General features: G+C 39.6%; 2 protein-coding genes across 3 annotated transcripts; one reads left to right on the top strand and one right to left on the bottom strand.

Annotated features, from left to right (window-relative positions):
- Window positions 1-617: 617 nt before the first annotated feature.
- On the bottom strand, window positions 618-4440 carry naa50 (N-alpha-acetyltransferase 50, NatE catalytic subunit). Of its 2 annotated transcripts, none has more exons than XM_042510048.1 (5): window positions 4241-4440; window positions 2830-2966; window positions 2428-2547; window positions 2269-2335; window positions 618-2077 (listed from the first exon to the last, which is right to left on the bottom strand). In XM_042510048.1, exons 1-5 carry the CDS (start codon window positions 4246-4248, stop codon window positions 1900-1902), a joined length of 510 nt encoding a protein of 169 aa, XP_042365982.1. In that variant the 5' UTR covers window positions 4249-4440; the 3' UTR covers window positions 618-1899. The 2 variants fall into 2 exon arrangements, with proteins under 2 accessions (XP_042365982.1, XP_042365984.1); XM_042510050.1 differs by having other exon boundaries at window positions 2830-2963.
- Window positions 4441-6325: 1885 nt separating this feature from the next.
- atp6v1ab (ATPase H+ transporting V1 subunit Ab) lies at window positions 6326-17655 on the top strand. The gene is made up of 15 exons (XM_042510735.1): window positions 6326-6449; window positions 9506-9609; window positions 9813-9941; window positions 10517-10731; window positions 11094-11231; window positions 11320-11471; window positions 11560-11722; window positions 11803-11911; window positions 12764-12886; window positions 13882-13996; window positions 14089-14152; window positions 14243-14446; window positions 14600-14694; window positions 14823-14994; window positions 16937-17655. Exons 2-15 carry the CDS (start codon window positions 9528-9530, stop codon window positions 17027-17029), a joined length of 1854 nt encoding a protein of 617 aa, XP_042366669.1. The 5' UTR covers window positions 6326-6449; window positions 9506-9527; the 3' UTR covers window positions 17030-17655.
- The last annotated feature ends 319 nt before the right edge of the window (window positions 17656-17974 follow it).

Raw genomic sequence — 17974 nt, 5'->3', positions numbered from 1 at the left:
AAACAATATCAAACTTAAAATTTTGTTAATTTATGCAAATCTTACCGCTTTATTATATATAAATATTTTATTTTATTTATACAAATAATTATTTGCTTTATCTTGCTTTATTATGTATAGTAACTTTTATTTTACTACTTTATTTTTATTATATAAATAATTAGAATTAGTTTGTGCATAATTTTTGGCTAAATTATTCATACATTTTATTCTATTTTTAAGGAAACTGCTTTTGTATACCACTTTCAAAAAGTATATATAATCAAAAAATCCTATCTATAAAACATATCTTAAAACAATATCAAACTTAAAATTATGTATTAAAACTTACCATAACTATTAATTAATGCAAGCCTTAAAGCTTTATTATATAACAAATTAGGCAAACCCCTTATCTATTATATTTTATATTTTTGTGCCTACTTGTCATTATTTTCATATATACATTTTTGTATTGACCACTAAATGTACTGTTTCCAAACTGTTCACATTATTAAAAAAAAGTTTAGTTGCTGTGCTAGTATTAAAGTAGTAAATGGTTTTACAGTAAATTTTGACCATAATAATGTGCTTATAATTCACTATTTATGAAAACGAATAAGACAGTTGGCAACACATTTACTGCAAATAGTAATTCCTTTATTTAGACGTTAAAAAGTCTTACAATATAGAGCTCCAGAAAAGATAAAATTCTTCAAAGAAAGGAAAAACATGCTTATACTACAGTGGAGAGGACACATCTCTCCTTGCATGCAGAGGGGACAGAGCTTCCTCTGGGTAAAACACTGTTCAAGAGACCAAACCAAAACTTCCAAACTATCAGCTGAGCTTCAAACCCTCATGGTGTGTGTAACAGAAGCTGACTGAGACAGGTAGTTTGAGAAGACCAAATCTGAAAGGTGGCTACATAAGGTGCCAAAGATGTTTAAGGTAAGATGTCTCCAAACACATCCATGTGTTTAGAGACATGCATCCTCACACACCTTCATTATATTACTGAAAATAATGCCCAAATCCAATCCCAAACAGCCAATCTGTTATTTTAACATCCCCCACAAGAGCATGTGGAGTGCCCTTCTCAGAAACACATTCAATATTTTGTTTCTCTCGTTCTTTAATGTTATCACCCTTAATAGTAAACCCAGGAGAACCTCTGAACCATTTGCCATTTTAATGTAAAAAATAAAAATAACAGTTGAAGGGGAATTAAATTAACAGGCTAGAAAATAAAGTTATTCAGAAATTATGAGTGGTGCCTGCGTCTTCCCACCACCTCAAAACCGTTCAGCCTTCTTTACGCCCGAACAGAGAGGATACATTCCCCCTCTGGACATGACATATCTGCAAACTGGTCAGACTCATTCCCCATAAATCCCAGGGTTCGGGTGGTGTGGGAATAGAGTTGCGACTGTTCCACGTACTCAAAGCATCACTCCAAGCTGACCAGCTGGGACTCGTGAGTGTCCGTTTTAACATTTTTACAGCTTCAAACCAACTGTTTTCGTTCGCTCGACAGTGTAGATATGTCCCCATTAGCTTTGTAACCGCATAAAACAACTCAAACACAAACAGCATGTTTTGCAAACACCACACCCTCCCCCTTCACCAAGTCTAAAACTGTCTGAAGTTGGCAACATCATCGATAGGAGCACTTTTGGATAATAAGCTTTTTGTCATGTTCAATTATCTGTATGAGGAAAAGGGAGCGATAAAATATGCAAAAAAAAAATCAAAGGGGGCCCCTTTGCAAAATAAATGCAGCATTTTTTGTACATTAAATTTGTTTTCTCTTTTAGCGTCCTTTGAAGAAAGTGTTGAATGTGTCGACCCTGGGGCATTTGTCACAGTTCTGTTTCTGTGGAGACGGGCACATCTGTGCTCTTTCCAAACACTGTGTCCCTACTCTGCCTTCTGAAGCTCTCCGCTGGGCGGCGCACATGGGCTGCGCAGACTCTTCTGCAACACATGGGCATCTGCGGGCTCTATCCTCTTGTAGTAATTCTTTTTTGTTTCGATGATCTCAAAGCCAAACTTCTGGTAAAAGTGAATGGCTGACTCATTGCTGATCTGCACATGACTGTGGAGAGGGAAAGGAGAAATGTTGTTAGAACAGTTCATAAGAATCAGTTATGACCATTGTCAGTGAAAAAAAAAAGATCTCATTAATTTACACTGAAAATATGCTTTTAATGTTTTTATTTTTTTTTGCAGAATCAACTAAAGCAGCAACGACATCTCCTCGTGCAGCTTCTGCAATCGGACACTCACAGGTAAATGTTGTCAAAAGTGCCATCCTTCTCACAGATGTTTAGCACGTGATTCAGCATCTTTGTACCTGGAGAAAAAGACAAAGGCAAAGTTTCAAAAAACAAAACACAAGCTCATAAGGTGCACTCCAGCGTTGTCTAGAGATGCCGAGCTCCTTACCAATGCCAAGTCTACGGTAGGGTGCTAGACAGCCGAGCGTCATGATGTACAGTCTCTTCTGGTTCTGAGAGTGGTCCACTCTGCAGCACACAGCACCCACTGCAATGTCATTGAAGTATGCTGCAAGACAAAGAAGAGGGGAGATTGTAACATCACCAGCAGACAGGGAATCCTTCTTTTCTTCTAACCTCAGGAGCAATGATTGCTAAACTGCAGAGGGCAGAGAAATGTTAAGGTTTTCATGACAAAGTAATTTGTGTTGTCACTGACCAAGGACTGAATCCTGCCAGTGATTTCTGCTTCTTACATTTCACCGTCACCAGAAATGCAGTACTGTCATGCTTTTTTAAATACAAAAAAGTAAGTTATCTGGGAGTATGTTACATGACTGATGTTTCTTACCTAGCTTTGCAAGCTCTCCAACTTCCAGTACATCTTTGTAAAACTTGTCGTTGTAGCTGACAGGGAAGATGAACTGGTTCAGGCGTTTCAGCTGCTTAATGTTGTGGGGCGTAACATCCCCCAGCTCGATCCGGCTACTGGAACAAGAGCAAAACGGTCAAATGGCTGACAACTGGTACACTTTTTAATACAGTATAATTTGCCCCAAATGCAATTAGTAACTTTGGTATCTAACTGTTGAGTAGCTTTTTTTCCCCCCTTTATCCACTAAACAGAATGAATACTAAACCTGAAACGCAAAAAGATTATTACAGTTAAGTATTTTTATCAAACAAACCTCTGAACATTGTCATGTTGCAGATTAATTAATTTATTTTGAGAAAATTATCAGCAAAATAACTATTCCTTTGTATCATTGTAAAGCAGTACAATAAATCTCTGCAGTAAAATCAAATGACAGCCAATCCAGATGAACTGAAAGCTGCATTACTGACATAAATGTCACACAGCACAATGGTATGCCACACAGTATTGCCTAGTACCAGACACAATCGGCATAAATCTCATTTTCAACAAAACAAAAAATAAAATAAAATACCTGTAACTATTATTTTTTTTATAGATATGTGTGTGTTATAGTGTCCTGGTAACTGACCCAAACACAGCTCTCCTGCTTGTATGGTTGAAAGGTTCACTGAGGTATTTTTAGACTACACATCCCAAAAAAAAACAGCTGTTGGTCACGTGTGTTGCTCATCAAGATATACAGTGCCAGCATCCGTCAAAACTTAAACCGGTAACGTCTCTGAAATCCAATCTGAACATTTTAACATAGTTCAGTGTTAACTGGCCTCACTTTATCTGAGAAAAGTAGCCAAAAAGTGTTACAACGTAGAGCACCACTGGCTGCATTACTTTGACAAGTTACACTAAGCAAGCTGGACTCTGAAGTTGATGTAACGTTTTCACGGTAACTGACATTAATATGGGCTTACTGTAACAGAAACTTGTCTTGTGACTTAGTTAACCGACTTGGCAACCTTATTGCAACTCAAGTTTAGGCGATCTTTGACGCGAACACAAATTAATCTGTGATCCAGCCTCTTTAGCTTAGCTAAAGCAGGTTTACTGACTCAGCTCCCAGTAGCAGCTAGCTAGTTAGCTTCGCTAGTTCGCCACCTGAACGAATCGACAAGCGGCTTAAGCTAACGAGGATATCCTTGACAGATCTGTTTCGGTTAAGTCAATGTCCTTTTTATTTTTTGTCCCACGCCTGAATAAAAGTAGCTTAGCAAGCTAGCTATAGCTAGCCTCGCCGTCTCCTCCCCGCCTCCCCTTTTAGAAAAAAACAGACATGAAAAACTTTACTCGTGCTAAGCTACTTATTCGTGACTCAAAAGCTTACACTCACCCTTTCATTGTAAACGGATGTTATCCTTTATTTTCGATGAGGCTGAACTTTAGAGTTGTTTTGGGTAAAGAGGAGGAATTTTGACAGAGTTAGGGTCGGGGATGCCTCCCGTTTTACCCTCCACATGTAGCTAGTTGCGGTGGTTGCAGTTAGCTTAGCCGCCGCACTCCTTCCACGACTGTGTGGAGACTGTCAACCCTGACCCCCGCATGCGCACTGACACTGCTGCATATCTATGCAGCAACCATGGTGCCCTGAGTTTAGTCTGTCAGGAGCTTCACTGTAACATATCCATGGTCAGGATGTCTACTGCGCCCTGCAAGCACAACGTTAGCTGTGTTTAGATGTATTATAATAAAACGGTCCCTGCGGATCCTTAAAAAGTCTTAAAAGGCATTGAATTCATTGATCATTAAATAATAATCGTTATTTGTATACCAATTTTCATACATAAAATGCAGCTCAAAGTGCTTTACATGCGAGAGTGCTAAAATGTAAACCCAAACAATGTATTCCCACTCTCTAGGATTTTAATTAAATATGACTATTGTAGGATCAGACTTTGCTATGTTTTGATTATGGTTATGTTTTTTCTGACCGAAGTGTTTGTCATATATGATGTGTCTACGAGTTGTTTTTCTCCCAACATTAAGTCCTGTTGTTATAGTTTTTGGCTATGTGATAAATGCTGTAATTTTTGTGGTTTTTGAGAAAACATTCAACAAAATGGCAGTAATTTAAATACAAAATACAACCATTTAAATTTGTATGCCCCTCTTCTAAGCCAAATAAAAAACATAAATCAGTCCCATGTCTTCGCCTTTTTGCCCGCCCCCCTCCATAAATAACGAACAGTCCCCAATTATAAACGAGGGGGGTACAAGTCCTTAGAGGAGGCACTACCTGTAAGGCTGAACTCTGGGCACGGTGTGCAACCATTATTTATGCATTTACAACTGCTTTAATTTTTGGAACTGTTTCTGCAGTTTTTCTTCATGAAATAAAAAAAGTAAATATCTTCTTGATACACTGTCACCAAAACAAAATGACAAACATTACAACATAAACCTCACCTCACATACAGAGGCAGACCACTGAAGAGAGTACCATTAAATGTTATTCTTTGATAGAAAACATTTATTTGCTATAACATCGCCACATTTTAGATTATGTTGCTATGTTGTATGTTGTCAAGAGACGTAGCTGGAGTAAATAATCAATCACAGCTATTTGTGATAGCGCCTCCATTTTGGCTCAAACGGTGCTGTAAAGATATTCAGCACATAAGAGATAGGCTACACCCTCACCGTGTTTGAGTGTAAATTATGTAATAATTTAATTGTATCTATCTCAATGAAAGCCTTCTAACAGAACCACATTAACCATAACTTTTTAAAAAAAGAAATTGCCCTTATATACCACTTTCAAAAAAACAGTCTAGATACATATCTTAAAACAATATCAAACTTTTAAAAAATAATAGTAGTAGCAGTAATTAAAAAAAACTAACCAAAAATATTATTTTATATTCAGTTAGGTAAACCCCTGTGTGTTCATAATTGTGTTTGTGTCAACTTTTTTTGGGTCTGGTTTGAACCTACTTGTCTTATTGTTTTCATTCTTAAAATGTTGTATTGAACTGTTTTCAAAACTGTTAATAAAAAGTGTTAGTAAAAGTGTTAGTAATAACAACGATAATAATAAAGTGGTGGAGTGCATTTGAACCTAGTTTGCATTGTAAAAAAGAAAAAAAAGAAAACTGTTTTTGCTTATGCTGCAGACGAATACCTCTTTACAGAGATCGATTTCGGATCACTTGTAAAATCTTTGCGGTCGTTTAGTGGGTGAGTTCTAGTTATCCTAGGATGGTGAAGGCAAGACCCGCCCTACTCTACGTAACACTGCCTCTGATTGGCTAATCTTGATATTATCATGCTTCATACCTAAATCTAACCAATCAAACTAAGGAAAGCAACGAGCACTAGCCAATCAGAGCAAGAGTAGGGCGGGCCTTGCCGTCGCCCTCCTAGGAAAAAAAAAACTGGTGTCCAGGGGTGGATCCAAAATGGCGGCAGTTGCCGGGGCCCAGCAGTAAAAACCGAGCAGCGAGTGAATGAAGTCAGCTGATCTCCAGTTTGCTGTCACGCTCCGCAGCACCCATCGTTTCTCTCTCGAGGCAAGACAGTAACCACCACTTCACAACCAGACGGTAACTATATTTGTCTCTAACCGTTTTTTATTGATATTATAAACTGACATTGGCTTTGTTGTGTGTTTTATTGAAATAATTTAGCTCCAACGTTTGCGCCAAAACGGTAGAGGCAGCAGTTTTCAGCAAGGCCGAGAGACCAGTTTTGCTATCGTTTTCACAACACCGAATAAACCACGGATGTAGCTTTTTTACTCCCACTTCATATCGTAATTTAGTGGAAACTGGAGATACGTTTATTCATAATTAATTTCGCCAGATTTTAGACTCCTTGCTGTGTCAGTAAAGCTAGCTCGTGTACAGTTTCGAGGAAAGCTGTCAAACTGAATATCATGCACTGACATCAGTTTCAAAGCATATAACGTTATAACAGATACTGCAGGCCACCAGGTCATTACTAGTTTATAACATTTTTACTATTGACATGTTTTTGTGTTTTTTTCTATTTCAACACTATGATTTAGCTGAGTTTCATGCCACCAGCTACCTGCAATCAGCGAGTTTGCAATTAACATCATTGTGTCAGGATGTTTTTGCATGGTCATCTTACTTTTCTCACATTTCTGAGCCTATTTTTGCACCAGTGCCAAGATATACATGTCTCTTTCAGTGTTGTTATTCGGTTTTTCTATAGCTCAAATGTCCAGTAATGAGCACAGATAGAAAAGAAGCATGTCTTCAGCCCTAAAATAAAGAAAATACAATACATGCCATACTTAAATGCCATTTTCAACCTTTAATTTGACATTTGTTTGCAACAGTTGAGCATTTCCACCCTCTTTTTTACTATCAGTCACAAATTCATTAACATAACAGGTCAGCAATCTATGAAGGTTAAGGGCATGAAAGGTAAAATGATATGCCCCATACCTATTTTATATGTAGGACTGTAGTCAGAGATTTTCCCCAGTGTGTCCACACAGTCATAATTTGTACTTCCCACTTTTGCACCATGCTAGTTTTCCACTTCCTTAAAGACACTCATACAGAGAGGCCAGCCAGTCATGTGCCAGGATCATATGATCAAGTGTCTGTTGTTGAAGCCAAGATTATTACAAGAGAGCGTGACCTTAACTGCTCATAAAAATGGTTGCAATAAAGATTGTAATATTATTGTCATTAAATGACTTTCCCTCCTATTGTAACATGTAGTTTGATTTGCAGAATTTGAATTAATCTAGCAGACTGATCTTATCTCAGCTAATCATCAGAACAATAGATCTTATCTTCCCACTGTACTCCTATTTGGAGACTCTTAAAAAATAGATCAGTAACATTGATACTTTAATCATTCAGAGTAGCATGCCTGTAAATGTGTACAGTGTGCTCAGTTTGGCTTTGAGATGAAAAACACAAAATTACTGATTGAAAGCATGTTGTATGCTGTTTGTCTTTTTTTCCCTTACAAAAAAAGGATATACTAAAAGAACATTTTGAAGCCTTTTCAGGTGTCATTCCTGTAATTCCTGAATTGACCCACTGGTGGAGCTGCTATATTCTTGCACAGATGGGCTAAGCAGCGTAGCGTAAACAGGAAGATCTGTACATCAGTGGGAAGGACAAGAAAAGGGCATGGGTGTAGAGTGCTGTATCTGTGATATGACTGTCAGAAAAAAAAGATGAAAAATGAGGAATATTAAATTCAGGCTGTATGAGCATGTTGACCGGATCTGATGTGTGTGGTGCATACAGTATATTGCAGCTGCTCTGTAATATGTGCAGAGCATCTGCAGTCGGCTCTGTGGGGATGGGTTTCTGTCACGACTGATGACAGCTTGTGCTCGTGTTACTGCTGCATGTAGCTGAAGTGAGTCAGGATAGGATCCAGCAGATATGTGATGTGAAAATGACAGAAAAACACAATAATAAGAGAGAGAAAAATCCCAAAATGCAACCCTGGGGGTCATTTGTCATTCTGTTTGAAATAGAAGCATGTTTGCACACACGTGCTGTCTGTACACATGTAAAGGGACAAACGAGGAGCATGCAGCTCTGTGGGATTCCCCACTAATGTTAGCCCAACGCGTCATCCTGACTGTACTACTGCACCTGAAGCGGCTGCAGCCACAGAGGAGAAGGAGATGAAGGGGGTGGCCTAGATCAGGCACTGTTATGCTGAGAAAGAGAGTCGTGATCAGTGAAGTTGCTGTATTTTTCTGGTGGTTTCCATGGTTACAGTAGGAGGTGCCACTGCCAAGGTACCAGCACGGTGCCACGCAATATATACATCTGACTTTGTGGATTCCTTGAATAATATCTTTAATTTAAATTTTTTTCTGTCTTTATGGTTAGAAAATTCATTTTGTCTGAATATTTTTTCAAAAGCCGTTTTGTGGTAAATCTCATGCCAAATTGATGCAGGCGAAAAATTTGACTTTAGGTTGATGTATTGGCTGAAATGGAATAACAAGTGTGTTTTCTTCTAGTTTATAATCACCCGAAAATAAGTAAACTTCCCGTTTTTTTTATTATTATTATTTATCATTCTGTGTCTCCTCTGTAAATTCAGACATTTTTGATCTGTCAATCTGGTCAGAGCTGGTGGAGCAGTTGCTTTGACTTTTTTGACTTTTAGACCTAGCACAGTTAACTGTTATGTTTCACCTTAACTGCGCCTGATGTTCTACTGCTCTGTCTGTGCCCAGAGTATGCTGGAGAGTGTTTTGCAATGAATCCCACACTCTGCTCCTTTAAAGCTGGAAAAAGGTGAACACTTTTGCATACAGTGGTTATCCTGTATGGCTATATGTAGGTTTCATTCTCTTCATATTAACAAGTCGGCTCAGTTCCTAAACAGACTGGTAGCACTTTGTGGTCTTAGATGAAATTAACTATTAACTGCAGCAATTACAGCACTCTTACCCACAGCTGCTGCATGGCTGCTTTTAAAAGTTCTCAGTAATTAAAATGTTGACACAGAGGTTATGTTGTTGTAAATCGCTATCGCAGAGGACAGGATGGCCTCTCCTGCAGTCCTCTGGTTAATTTTGTCCTTTAGATCTCTGTTTCCTGATGTCTCTCTCACATTAGTCGACTCCTCTCTGCTCTCCTTCCAGTCTGAGTAACAAACCGGTGAAGATGGACATGTCCAAGCTGCCTAAGATCAGGGATGAGGAGAGGGAGAGCCAGTTTGGATACGTTCATGGAGTCTCCGGACCAGGTTGGCCACCACACATGCATTAACACTATCGTCAGTATTTTTCCACTTTGCATTTTTAGCACAACAGAATGACTACAGAAGCATTTAAAACACCATTTGCAACAATATTTGAGCTGAAACAGGAAATAAAAGAGGACAGACTTGTTCAGCTGCTGTTCTTTGGCCTCCTGGGGTTTGACTGTTTACCTTGTTTGTTTTAATAGTGGTGACGGCTACAGCCATGGCGGGAGCAGCTATGTATGAGCTGGTCCGTGTCGGCCACAGTGAGCTGGTGGGAGAGATTATCAGGCTGGAGGGAGACATGGCCACCATCCAGGTCTACGAGGAGACGTGTATCCTTTTGACCACATGACCGTCCATTTCTCACATTTACTTGATGTCACAGCTGAAAGCCTAAAGCCACATGTTTGAGTCAGTTAGTTGCCGGAAAGGACACAAAATAGAGGAAAGAGTGACACAACACAGTTAGTTTAATTATACCTCTTTTTTTTTTTTAAAAAAAAGAATTTCTATGTGTGTTCTCAAATATAATATTCTTTAATAGCTTGTATAAGAATGAGACAATATTGTTTTAACCCATATACAATAGAGATCCTTTATAAAAGTCAAAGTACACAATTAAGCAAAATCGTCAGGAAGAAGGGAAAATTGATGTCAAACACTATTTTCTGTGTCATTAACTGCAAAAAGGTATACAAAAAATAGTAATACAATAAAGGTGATTGTGAATATACTTTTTAGACAGACTAAAATGATTTTCTCAAGTTGAAAATCAGTACCATCTCTTTTCCACTTTGCATGATTAGTGGCCAGAATGATAAATAGCAGCATGTAACACTGATGCAGTTAATATTAAAAATTGTCCTACATTCCCGTTTTAAAACTTTTTTCCTGAGCTGAAATCCAGCCGGTGTGTCTGTTGGAGATCCTGTGCTGCGGACGGGGAAACCTCTCTCTGTAGAGTTGGGTCCAGGAATCATGGGGTCCATCTTTGATGGTATCCAACGACCTCTTAAGGACATCAACGACATCACACAAAGCATCTACATCCCCAGAGGTGTAAACATCGGAGCCCTCAACCGAGACCTCAAGTGGGAGTTTTCTCCTGGCAAGAGCCTGCGGGTGTGTGTCTGTGCAGACTTCAAACCTTCAGCTTCACATGTTTAAAGGGAAACGTTGCAGATTTTCAACTTGCTCTGTGTCATCACAGAGTGTGCAGATGAACAGTGTTGACTTCCTCTCATGCCGTGAGTGCCTGGAGCTGCGCTGATCCACTGCCAAAAGTATGCCGGGTGGCGCAAAACACGTCATTGAAGTCTGACAGCAAATTAGTAAGAAACTCTGCACGCTTGTGGCACTGGGGAGAAGCCAAACTCCTTTCATCTGCAAACACTGTGATGACATAGAGCTGGTTGAAAATCATTGAAGTTCCCTTTTTAATTCTCAGACTTATGTCAACATCCTTTTTTTCTTAACGCTGTTAGGTCGGCAGTCACATCACAGGAGGAGACATCTACGGCATGGTGTACGAGAACTCCCTCATCAAGCACAAGATCATGCTGCCTCCCAGAAACAGAGGCACTGTAACCTACGTCGCTCCGCCTGGAAACTACGACGTCACCGTGAGTCAACCACACCTCTAGCCTCGGCTGTTTTTTAACTGGTACATGTTGCTTTGTGTCGATGATGGTTGGTGTGTTTCTGCATCAGGACGTGGTGATGGAGCTGGAGTTTGAGGGGGTGAAGGAGAAGTTCACCATGGTGCAGGTGTGGCCTGTCAGACAAGTGCGACCTGTCACAGAGAAGCTGCCCGCCAATCACCCGCTGCTGACCGGACAGAGAGTGCTGGACGCCCTTTTCCCGTAAGTCTCACATCCTACTATTTAACATTTAGCGCTAAAGTCCTGTTGAAAATCTTTTCTCATCCTGTACTCTCTTCTCTGTGTGAAGATGTGTGCAGGGAGGAACCACAGCTATCCCAGGAGCCTTCGGCTGTGGAAAGACTGTCATCTCTCAGTCCCTGTCCAAGTACTCCAACAGTGATGTCATCATCTACGTAGGCTGCGGAGAACGTGGTAACGAGATGTCAGAAGTACTGCGAGACTTCCCCGAGGTGGGTAGGCAGGTAGTGGTGGGGTCGTAATCCAGCCTAAGTGGTATTCAGAGTGACTGACAGTGTTGTCTGACCAACAGCTGACCATGGAGGTGGACGGGAAGACGGAGAGCATCATGAAGAGAACAGCACTGGTGGCCAACACCTCAAACATGCCTGTAGCTGCCAGAGAAGCCTCCATCTACACAGGTAAATACTCTATGATCACATACATGTTCAAATATCATTCACTCTCCTCCTGTAAATACTTATAGATGTAAAGTAATGCTACACCCTCCAGATGACCATTTGTAAATCAGTTACTCACCCAGTGTTACGTTGATTTCCTGAAGAAAACTTTTGTTTTCTCTCATGCCTCCAAAGTGAACGAAGAAAAACTGAGAAAATTCTTGATGAATTTAAGTAATAGGGGTTCACATTTAACAACACCAAAACGATATCAAAACATTTGTTTACAAACTCTCACACAACTTGTGCAGTATAATCCGAGTCTCATTTATTCAGCTGTATACTCAGTAGTTCAAAAAAATGTGCATTTTTGCTAAAACCTTTCAATAAAAACTGAACTGGAAGTGAAACTTATCTCAGACTCCGTAGACAAAAACAGTGATTTTACCTCGCTGAACACAGGAGCTGCAGGTCTACTGTTTCCTTGATCAGGTCGTTTGTGTGTGACTTTAAAGGGTTAGTTTGGATTTTCCAGGGTCGCACAAACAACTGATTGAGGCAGCGGTAGATAAGAAGCTCCGGTTTTTAGTGAGGTGAAATTATACTGCTTGGATTATACTGCTTGAGTTGTGTGAGAGTTTGTGACTGGATGTTTTGATATACTACTGCTGTATCCCTTTTCCTTCAATTAGTGAAGATTTTTTTCTGTTTCTGGATTATTTATTCCTTGGAGGCATGCAAAAACCAAGTTCTGTTCACAAATTCATCATAAAAACTTGCTGGGTGAGTAACTGATATAAAAATGTTTATTTGAGGGGTGACGTATTCCTTTAACACATGAATGGTACGTGCTAACTCAGAGTCTTCTGGCAGGAATCACGCTCTCTGAGTACTTCAGGGACATGGGATACAACGTGAGCATGATGGCCGACTCCACCTCCCGTTGGGCCGAGGCTCTCAGGGAAATTTCTGGTCGTCTGGCTGAGATGCCTGCTGGTAAGATTGGAGTTTTCTAGAGATTATTATGAGAGCTGAAGGCAGTTGATTCAGGATTCAGTATTTCTGACATTAGATATATTCCAACTACAGCTGGAATGAATAATTGAATACTACTTGATAAAGTCAAATTAAGCAAAAGATGCCAAAAATTAAATGGTTCCAGCTTCTCAATGTGTTTTGTTTAGGTTCTCTCAGTCGTCTTAATGGTGACCTGAATATTTTTTTCAGGTTTTGGTCTGTTGGTCAGGCAAAACAAGTAATCTGAAGTAGGGATTGACGGATTTACTTTGTCAGGGAGCTGTCCTATTAATGCATTTTTTATTTAAATTTTCACTTGACTTTATAAAAAAAGGTTACTGGGAACTTGCCATATATGATGTTGAAAGTTTGAGTTTTGATAAAACATTTGCTAAAGGAATTTAAGTTAGTGACATTCTAAATATTGACAGAAAGATTTAAATTTTATTGTAAATGCATATCGGTTCCAAATATCTATTATTGGTCTCATTATCTACTCATAGTTGCTATCGGTATTGGCCCTAAAAAACCAAGACAGTCTACATCCCAAAGGACCCTGGGAACTTTTGTACATTTCTTTTTTACAATGTATAGACTAAGCCATTAAACAATAAAATCATCTATTGATTAATCAGTAGTGATGTAATTGTTGGTTGCACCGCTACTATCAACCGGGCTTTAGTTACAGTGCAGTATGAGTATATGTAAAGGAAAAAAGCAAAGTCAGTGATGTGTTTGCCTTCTTACTAATTGTGAAAGTAAAGTATGAGAAGTGGTGCACAGTGTGAAAACAGTCTTTTAGCTGAATGCAGCCTGGGTTGTTTTTGTTTATATTTCTAATCCTCTAATTCTCCTCTTCAGTAGCTGGAGCTGCCTCTTTGTTTTGCCGTGCACAACTCTTTTGTGTAGTCATGTTTACTTAGTAGAAAGTATTTGGAGTGAGAATGAACAGTATTTTCTGTCTCTGCCCACAGACAGTGGTTATCCTGCCTACCTGGGCGCCCGTCTCGCCTCCTTCTATGAGCGTGCTGGAAGGGTGAAGTGTCTGGGCAACCCTGAGAGGGAGGGCAGCGTCAGCATCGTAGGCGCGTGAGTACCACTTAAATCCACCAGAGGGAGACATGATTCTGCACATCCTGTTTGGACTGTACCTGAGTTTTTACTGTCTCTTCCTTTCTCAGTGTGTCCCCTCCCGGTGGTGACTTCTCTGACCCTGTCACTTCAGCCACCCTCGGTATCGTACAGGTACATGATTAAATTCAGATTATAATCAAGCTTTGTCGATAATTTAAGGTGCTCAGTTGTTCATTATGTTGCGGTTGTTTCCTCTCTCAGGTGTTCTGGGGTCTGGATAAGAAGCTGGCTCAGAGGAAGCACTTCCCCTCTGTGAACTGGCTGATCAGCTACAGCAAATACACTCGTGCTCTGGATGAGTACTACGACAAGCACTTCCCCGAGTTTGTGCCCCTACGTACCAAGGCCAAGGAGATCCTGCAGGAGGAGGAGGACCTCGCTGAGATCGTGCAGCTCGTCGGAAAGGTAATTTTCCATGAAGTCGGCAGCAGCGGTTTGATCTTTGGATGAACGCTGATCTGATTTTTCTCTTTCCTGTAAAGTCAGAAAATCCTGTTTATTCTATATCTACTAGTTCTGACACATTTTTTTTTAGTAATTTTACAATTTTATTTAAAGGCATCCCTGGCAGAAACAGATAAAATCACCCTGGAAGTGGCCAAGCTGATCAAAGATGACTTCCTACAGCAGAACGGTTACACTCCTTATGACAGGTAACATCATGCCCTACCCAGCATGCACTCTGTCCCTGACCAGACTTTATCTTGGAGAGAGACTGTCGGATATTTTCTGAGTATGTAAGTCTGGTCCATGGCTGACTGTTTTGTGTCCGTCTCCTCAGGTTCTGCCCCTTCTATAAGACGGTGGGCATCCTCTCCAACATGATTTCTTTCTACGACATGGCGCGGCACGCCGTGGAGACCACAGCTCAGAGCGACAACAAGATCACTTGGGCCATGATCAGGGAGCACATGGGAGAAATCCTCTACAGGATCAGCTCCATGAAATTTAAGGTGTGTGTATTTTCATGTTTCTCCTCTGCCTTGTGTGTTAATTTTGTGGTTCTCAAGCCAATTTTAAGTCATCACAACAGATGCTGTCCTGATATTTCTGAAACACGAGACTCAAAAAAATCAAAGGAAAAGGATATCTTTTGAAACGTGGCAGAAAGTCGTTCTGTACATCAGATGAAAGGTGTCTTTGTGTCGTATGTTGAAGGGATTATTTTGAGCTTGTTGACGTATTGTTTGCTGCAGTACAATGACAGCATTTAAGAGCTGAGACAATTACAGTAAGTAAAGTTTAAACGCTTTAACCGCAGCTGATGCAGTGAGCTCCACCCATCAGGTTTTCTTTTGTCATCTTTTGAGACCTGCACAAGGAGGGTAGCATGAAAACATTGTGACTACTATGAAAGTAAACAACATAAATGAGAGAGGACATCTGTCACTTGGTACAAAACAGCATAAACCATATCTAGTTAAAATGAATAATCAGGTTTGAGTTTAAAAAACTATGAAATGAGGTAAAAACAATACATTTATTTAGATTTTTTTAAGATATAATATGTATGTTTTTTGCATTACAATTTCTAAAAATGATTAGACCAATGTTATTTATTTTTATTAATTTCATTATCCCAAACGTTTCCTGAATGTTCAAACCCACAGAAATCTGTAATTTTAATCAGGGTCAGTGTCATTTGATCCAGTCGCCTGTCAGTGGTGTCATATCTCCTTTGCACAAGCGTTAGGGTTGTGTTTGTCTGCCAGAAGCTGACATTAATTTACTCTTCATCCAGTTTTAAGACACGTTTTTACAGTACACTTTTTAGATCTTGGTTGTTTCTGGATCTTTAGTGATGATAAGACTTTATTGATCAGGAAATTCACATGTTACAGCAGCTCAAGAGTCAGAAGGAAGAGAAAGGAGCAAAAAAAGTTATTGGGTGCTAAAACACAAAAAATATTATAAAAATTCAAATAAGTTAAAATAAAAGTAGTATAAAATCAATACACACATCACTTATACTGATGCTGTGTTTATGATTGATAGTTGCACAGGAAAATGGTGCGTTGTATATTTGCTGTTAAGTTGTCAGAAAAACGGGTTGAGGTTTTGTGGCAGCTCGGCTCCAGGCCCTGCAGAGCTGAACAGTGATGGAGAAACAATGAATTTTTTAAGGTGACGCTGCTTTATTCAGTGTTTTAACTGGTTTTAAATACCTCATCCATTTGTTTTGGAGAGGAAGACACCTCACAGATAATTTAGTAAAAACTATCTGAACCATGAACACTTTCAGTGTTGAGCGACCAATAGCAGTAAAAAATGACATATGGTACATTTAACCAAAAGTAATCTGCTCTGACAGTTTACTTAATTTGATTTATTTAGCACATATTAAACAATGTTAAAAGGAGACATGCAGGGGAAACCCCGAAAATCCTCAAAGGGTGGGTTCCCTAGGAAACTATTAATCTATGCACAAAAACTCTTAACATTGATCAGAAACAATTATGAAATTGTATATATGCGTGTGTGTGTGTGTGTGTGTGTGTGTGTGTGTTTAATATAAATAAGAAGGGTCAGGCAGATGAGGGCCAAAGTAATTATGTAAAGAAACACATCATGTTCAAACTATTGTTGTAGTAAGATATTTTTCACAGATTGTTTAAATGATAAAGAAGAAAGTCTAATTTGGTGAGAAGGAAATTAAATCCATATCTTGGAGCCTCTGTATGTGATAATAAACTGGAGTAGTTATGATACTAATCGGTTTAAAGTCTGTACATTTTTCCAGGAGGAAGGCAGCGTATTTAAAAGCTTTTTTAAATTTATGAAATCTGTAGAAAACTATGACAGCCAAATGTCAAGCCCCACAGATCACACACAGAGTCCGCTCAGACCTCTAGTTTCCCGTTCACGTTGTAACACAGTACTTCTTTGTCGCCACAGGACCCGGTGAAGGACGGCGAGGCTAAGATCAAGGCCGAGTACGCTCAGCTAGTGGAGGACATGCAGAACGCCTTCCGTACGTTGGAGGAATAAGCTCCCACCTCTCATGACCTTTCCAGTTTTCATCTCTGACCCCTCCACTGCAGAATCACATTCCACCTCCTCGTATCCCCAAAACCCATGTGCTCCCTGTGCTCCTTTTGTGAGTGATTGTGTGAGCGTGTGTGTGTGTGTGTGTAATTTCATGTGGAGGGAAAAGAGAAAGATGTACTGTACTCATTATTATTTGTTGCCTCTGATAGGCGCACTCTGGATCCTCTGCATGGTCATTGATCGTGTGTGTGTGTGCGTGTGTGTGCGTGTGTGTGGACTTGTTGTGTGAAAAGAGGGATCTCTTCACCCTGTTTCTTCCTTTCTCTGTTTACATGATTTCTTTGTGTATCCGTGTTGCTCTTCCTGGAGCGGATTGTTCGGTTGATGTATTGTAATTCATAGACCATCTGTACAGAAGAGTATTGAATATAAATTTAATAAGATCAGCCTATTTATTGCCAGCGTTTTGACGTGAAGCCTTTGTCGTTCTTTTTGTTTTTTATGGTTGTGTTTCACGCCGTGCTGTGTCGTGTACTTTGCCGTGTGAATGTGTACGAGTCGACGCTCTGCTGTCCAAATACTTTCATCATGTTGCTCCCAAAGAATTAAAACATGGGGAAATGGAACAATGTGTGTGTTTGCTTGTTTGCTTGTTTGACCTCATAGTTTCTGATGATGCTGTCCGGGCTGCTGAACCGGTTTCTCTGCATAACACTCATTCTCTGCAGCTCTCTGCCCAAAGGATGCTGTGTTCATAGAAAATCATTTCAGCTACTTTAAATAATGTTTTTTAAAGGCCAGAGCTTAATTAGCTTATTAATAAAGAAATAAAAGTCCTTATTAACTGTTGTGATTTAAACTATTGTGTAGCTCGCTCACTTTAAAACTTGTCAAAGCTCGTGCATGGCTGAAGGGTGGTGGATGTAGGTAAATTAGGTTATTTTG

Source organism: Plectropomus leopardus, chromosome 21, assembly GCF_008729295.1.
Source record: "Plectropomus leopardus isolate mb chromosome 21, YSFRI_Pleo_2.0, whole genome shotgun sequence".
NCBI classification, from domain to species: domain Eukaryota; kingdom Metazoa; phylum Chordata; class Actinopteri; order Perciformes; family Serranidae; genus Plectropomus; species Plectropomus leopardus.
This window is presented reverse-complemented; position numbering and strand designations above follow the sequence as displayed.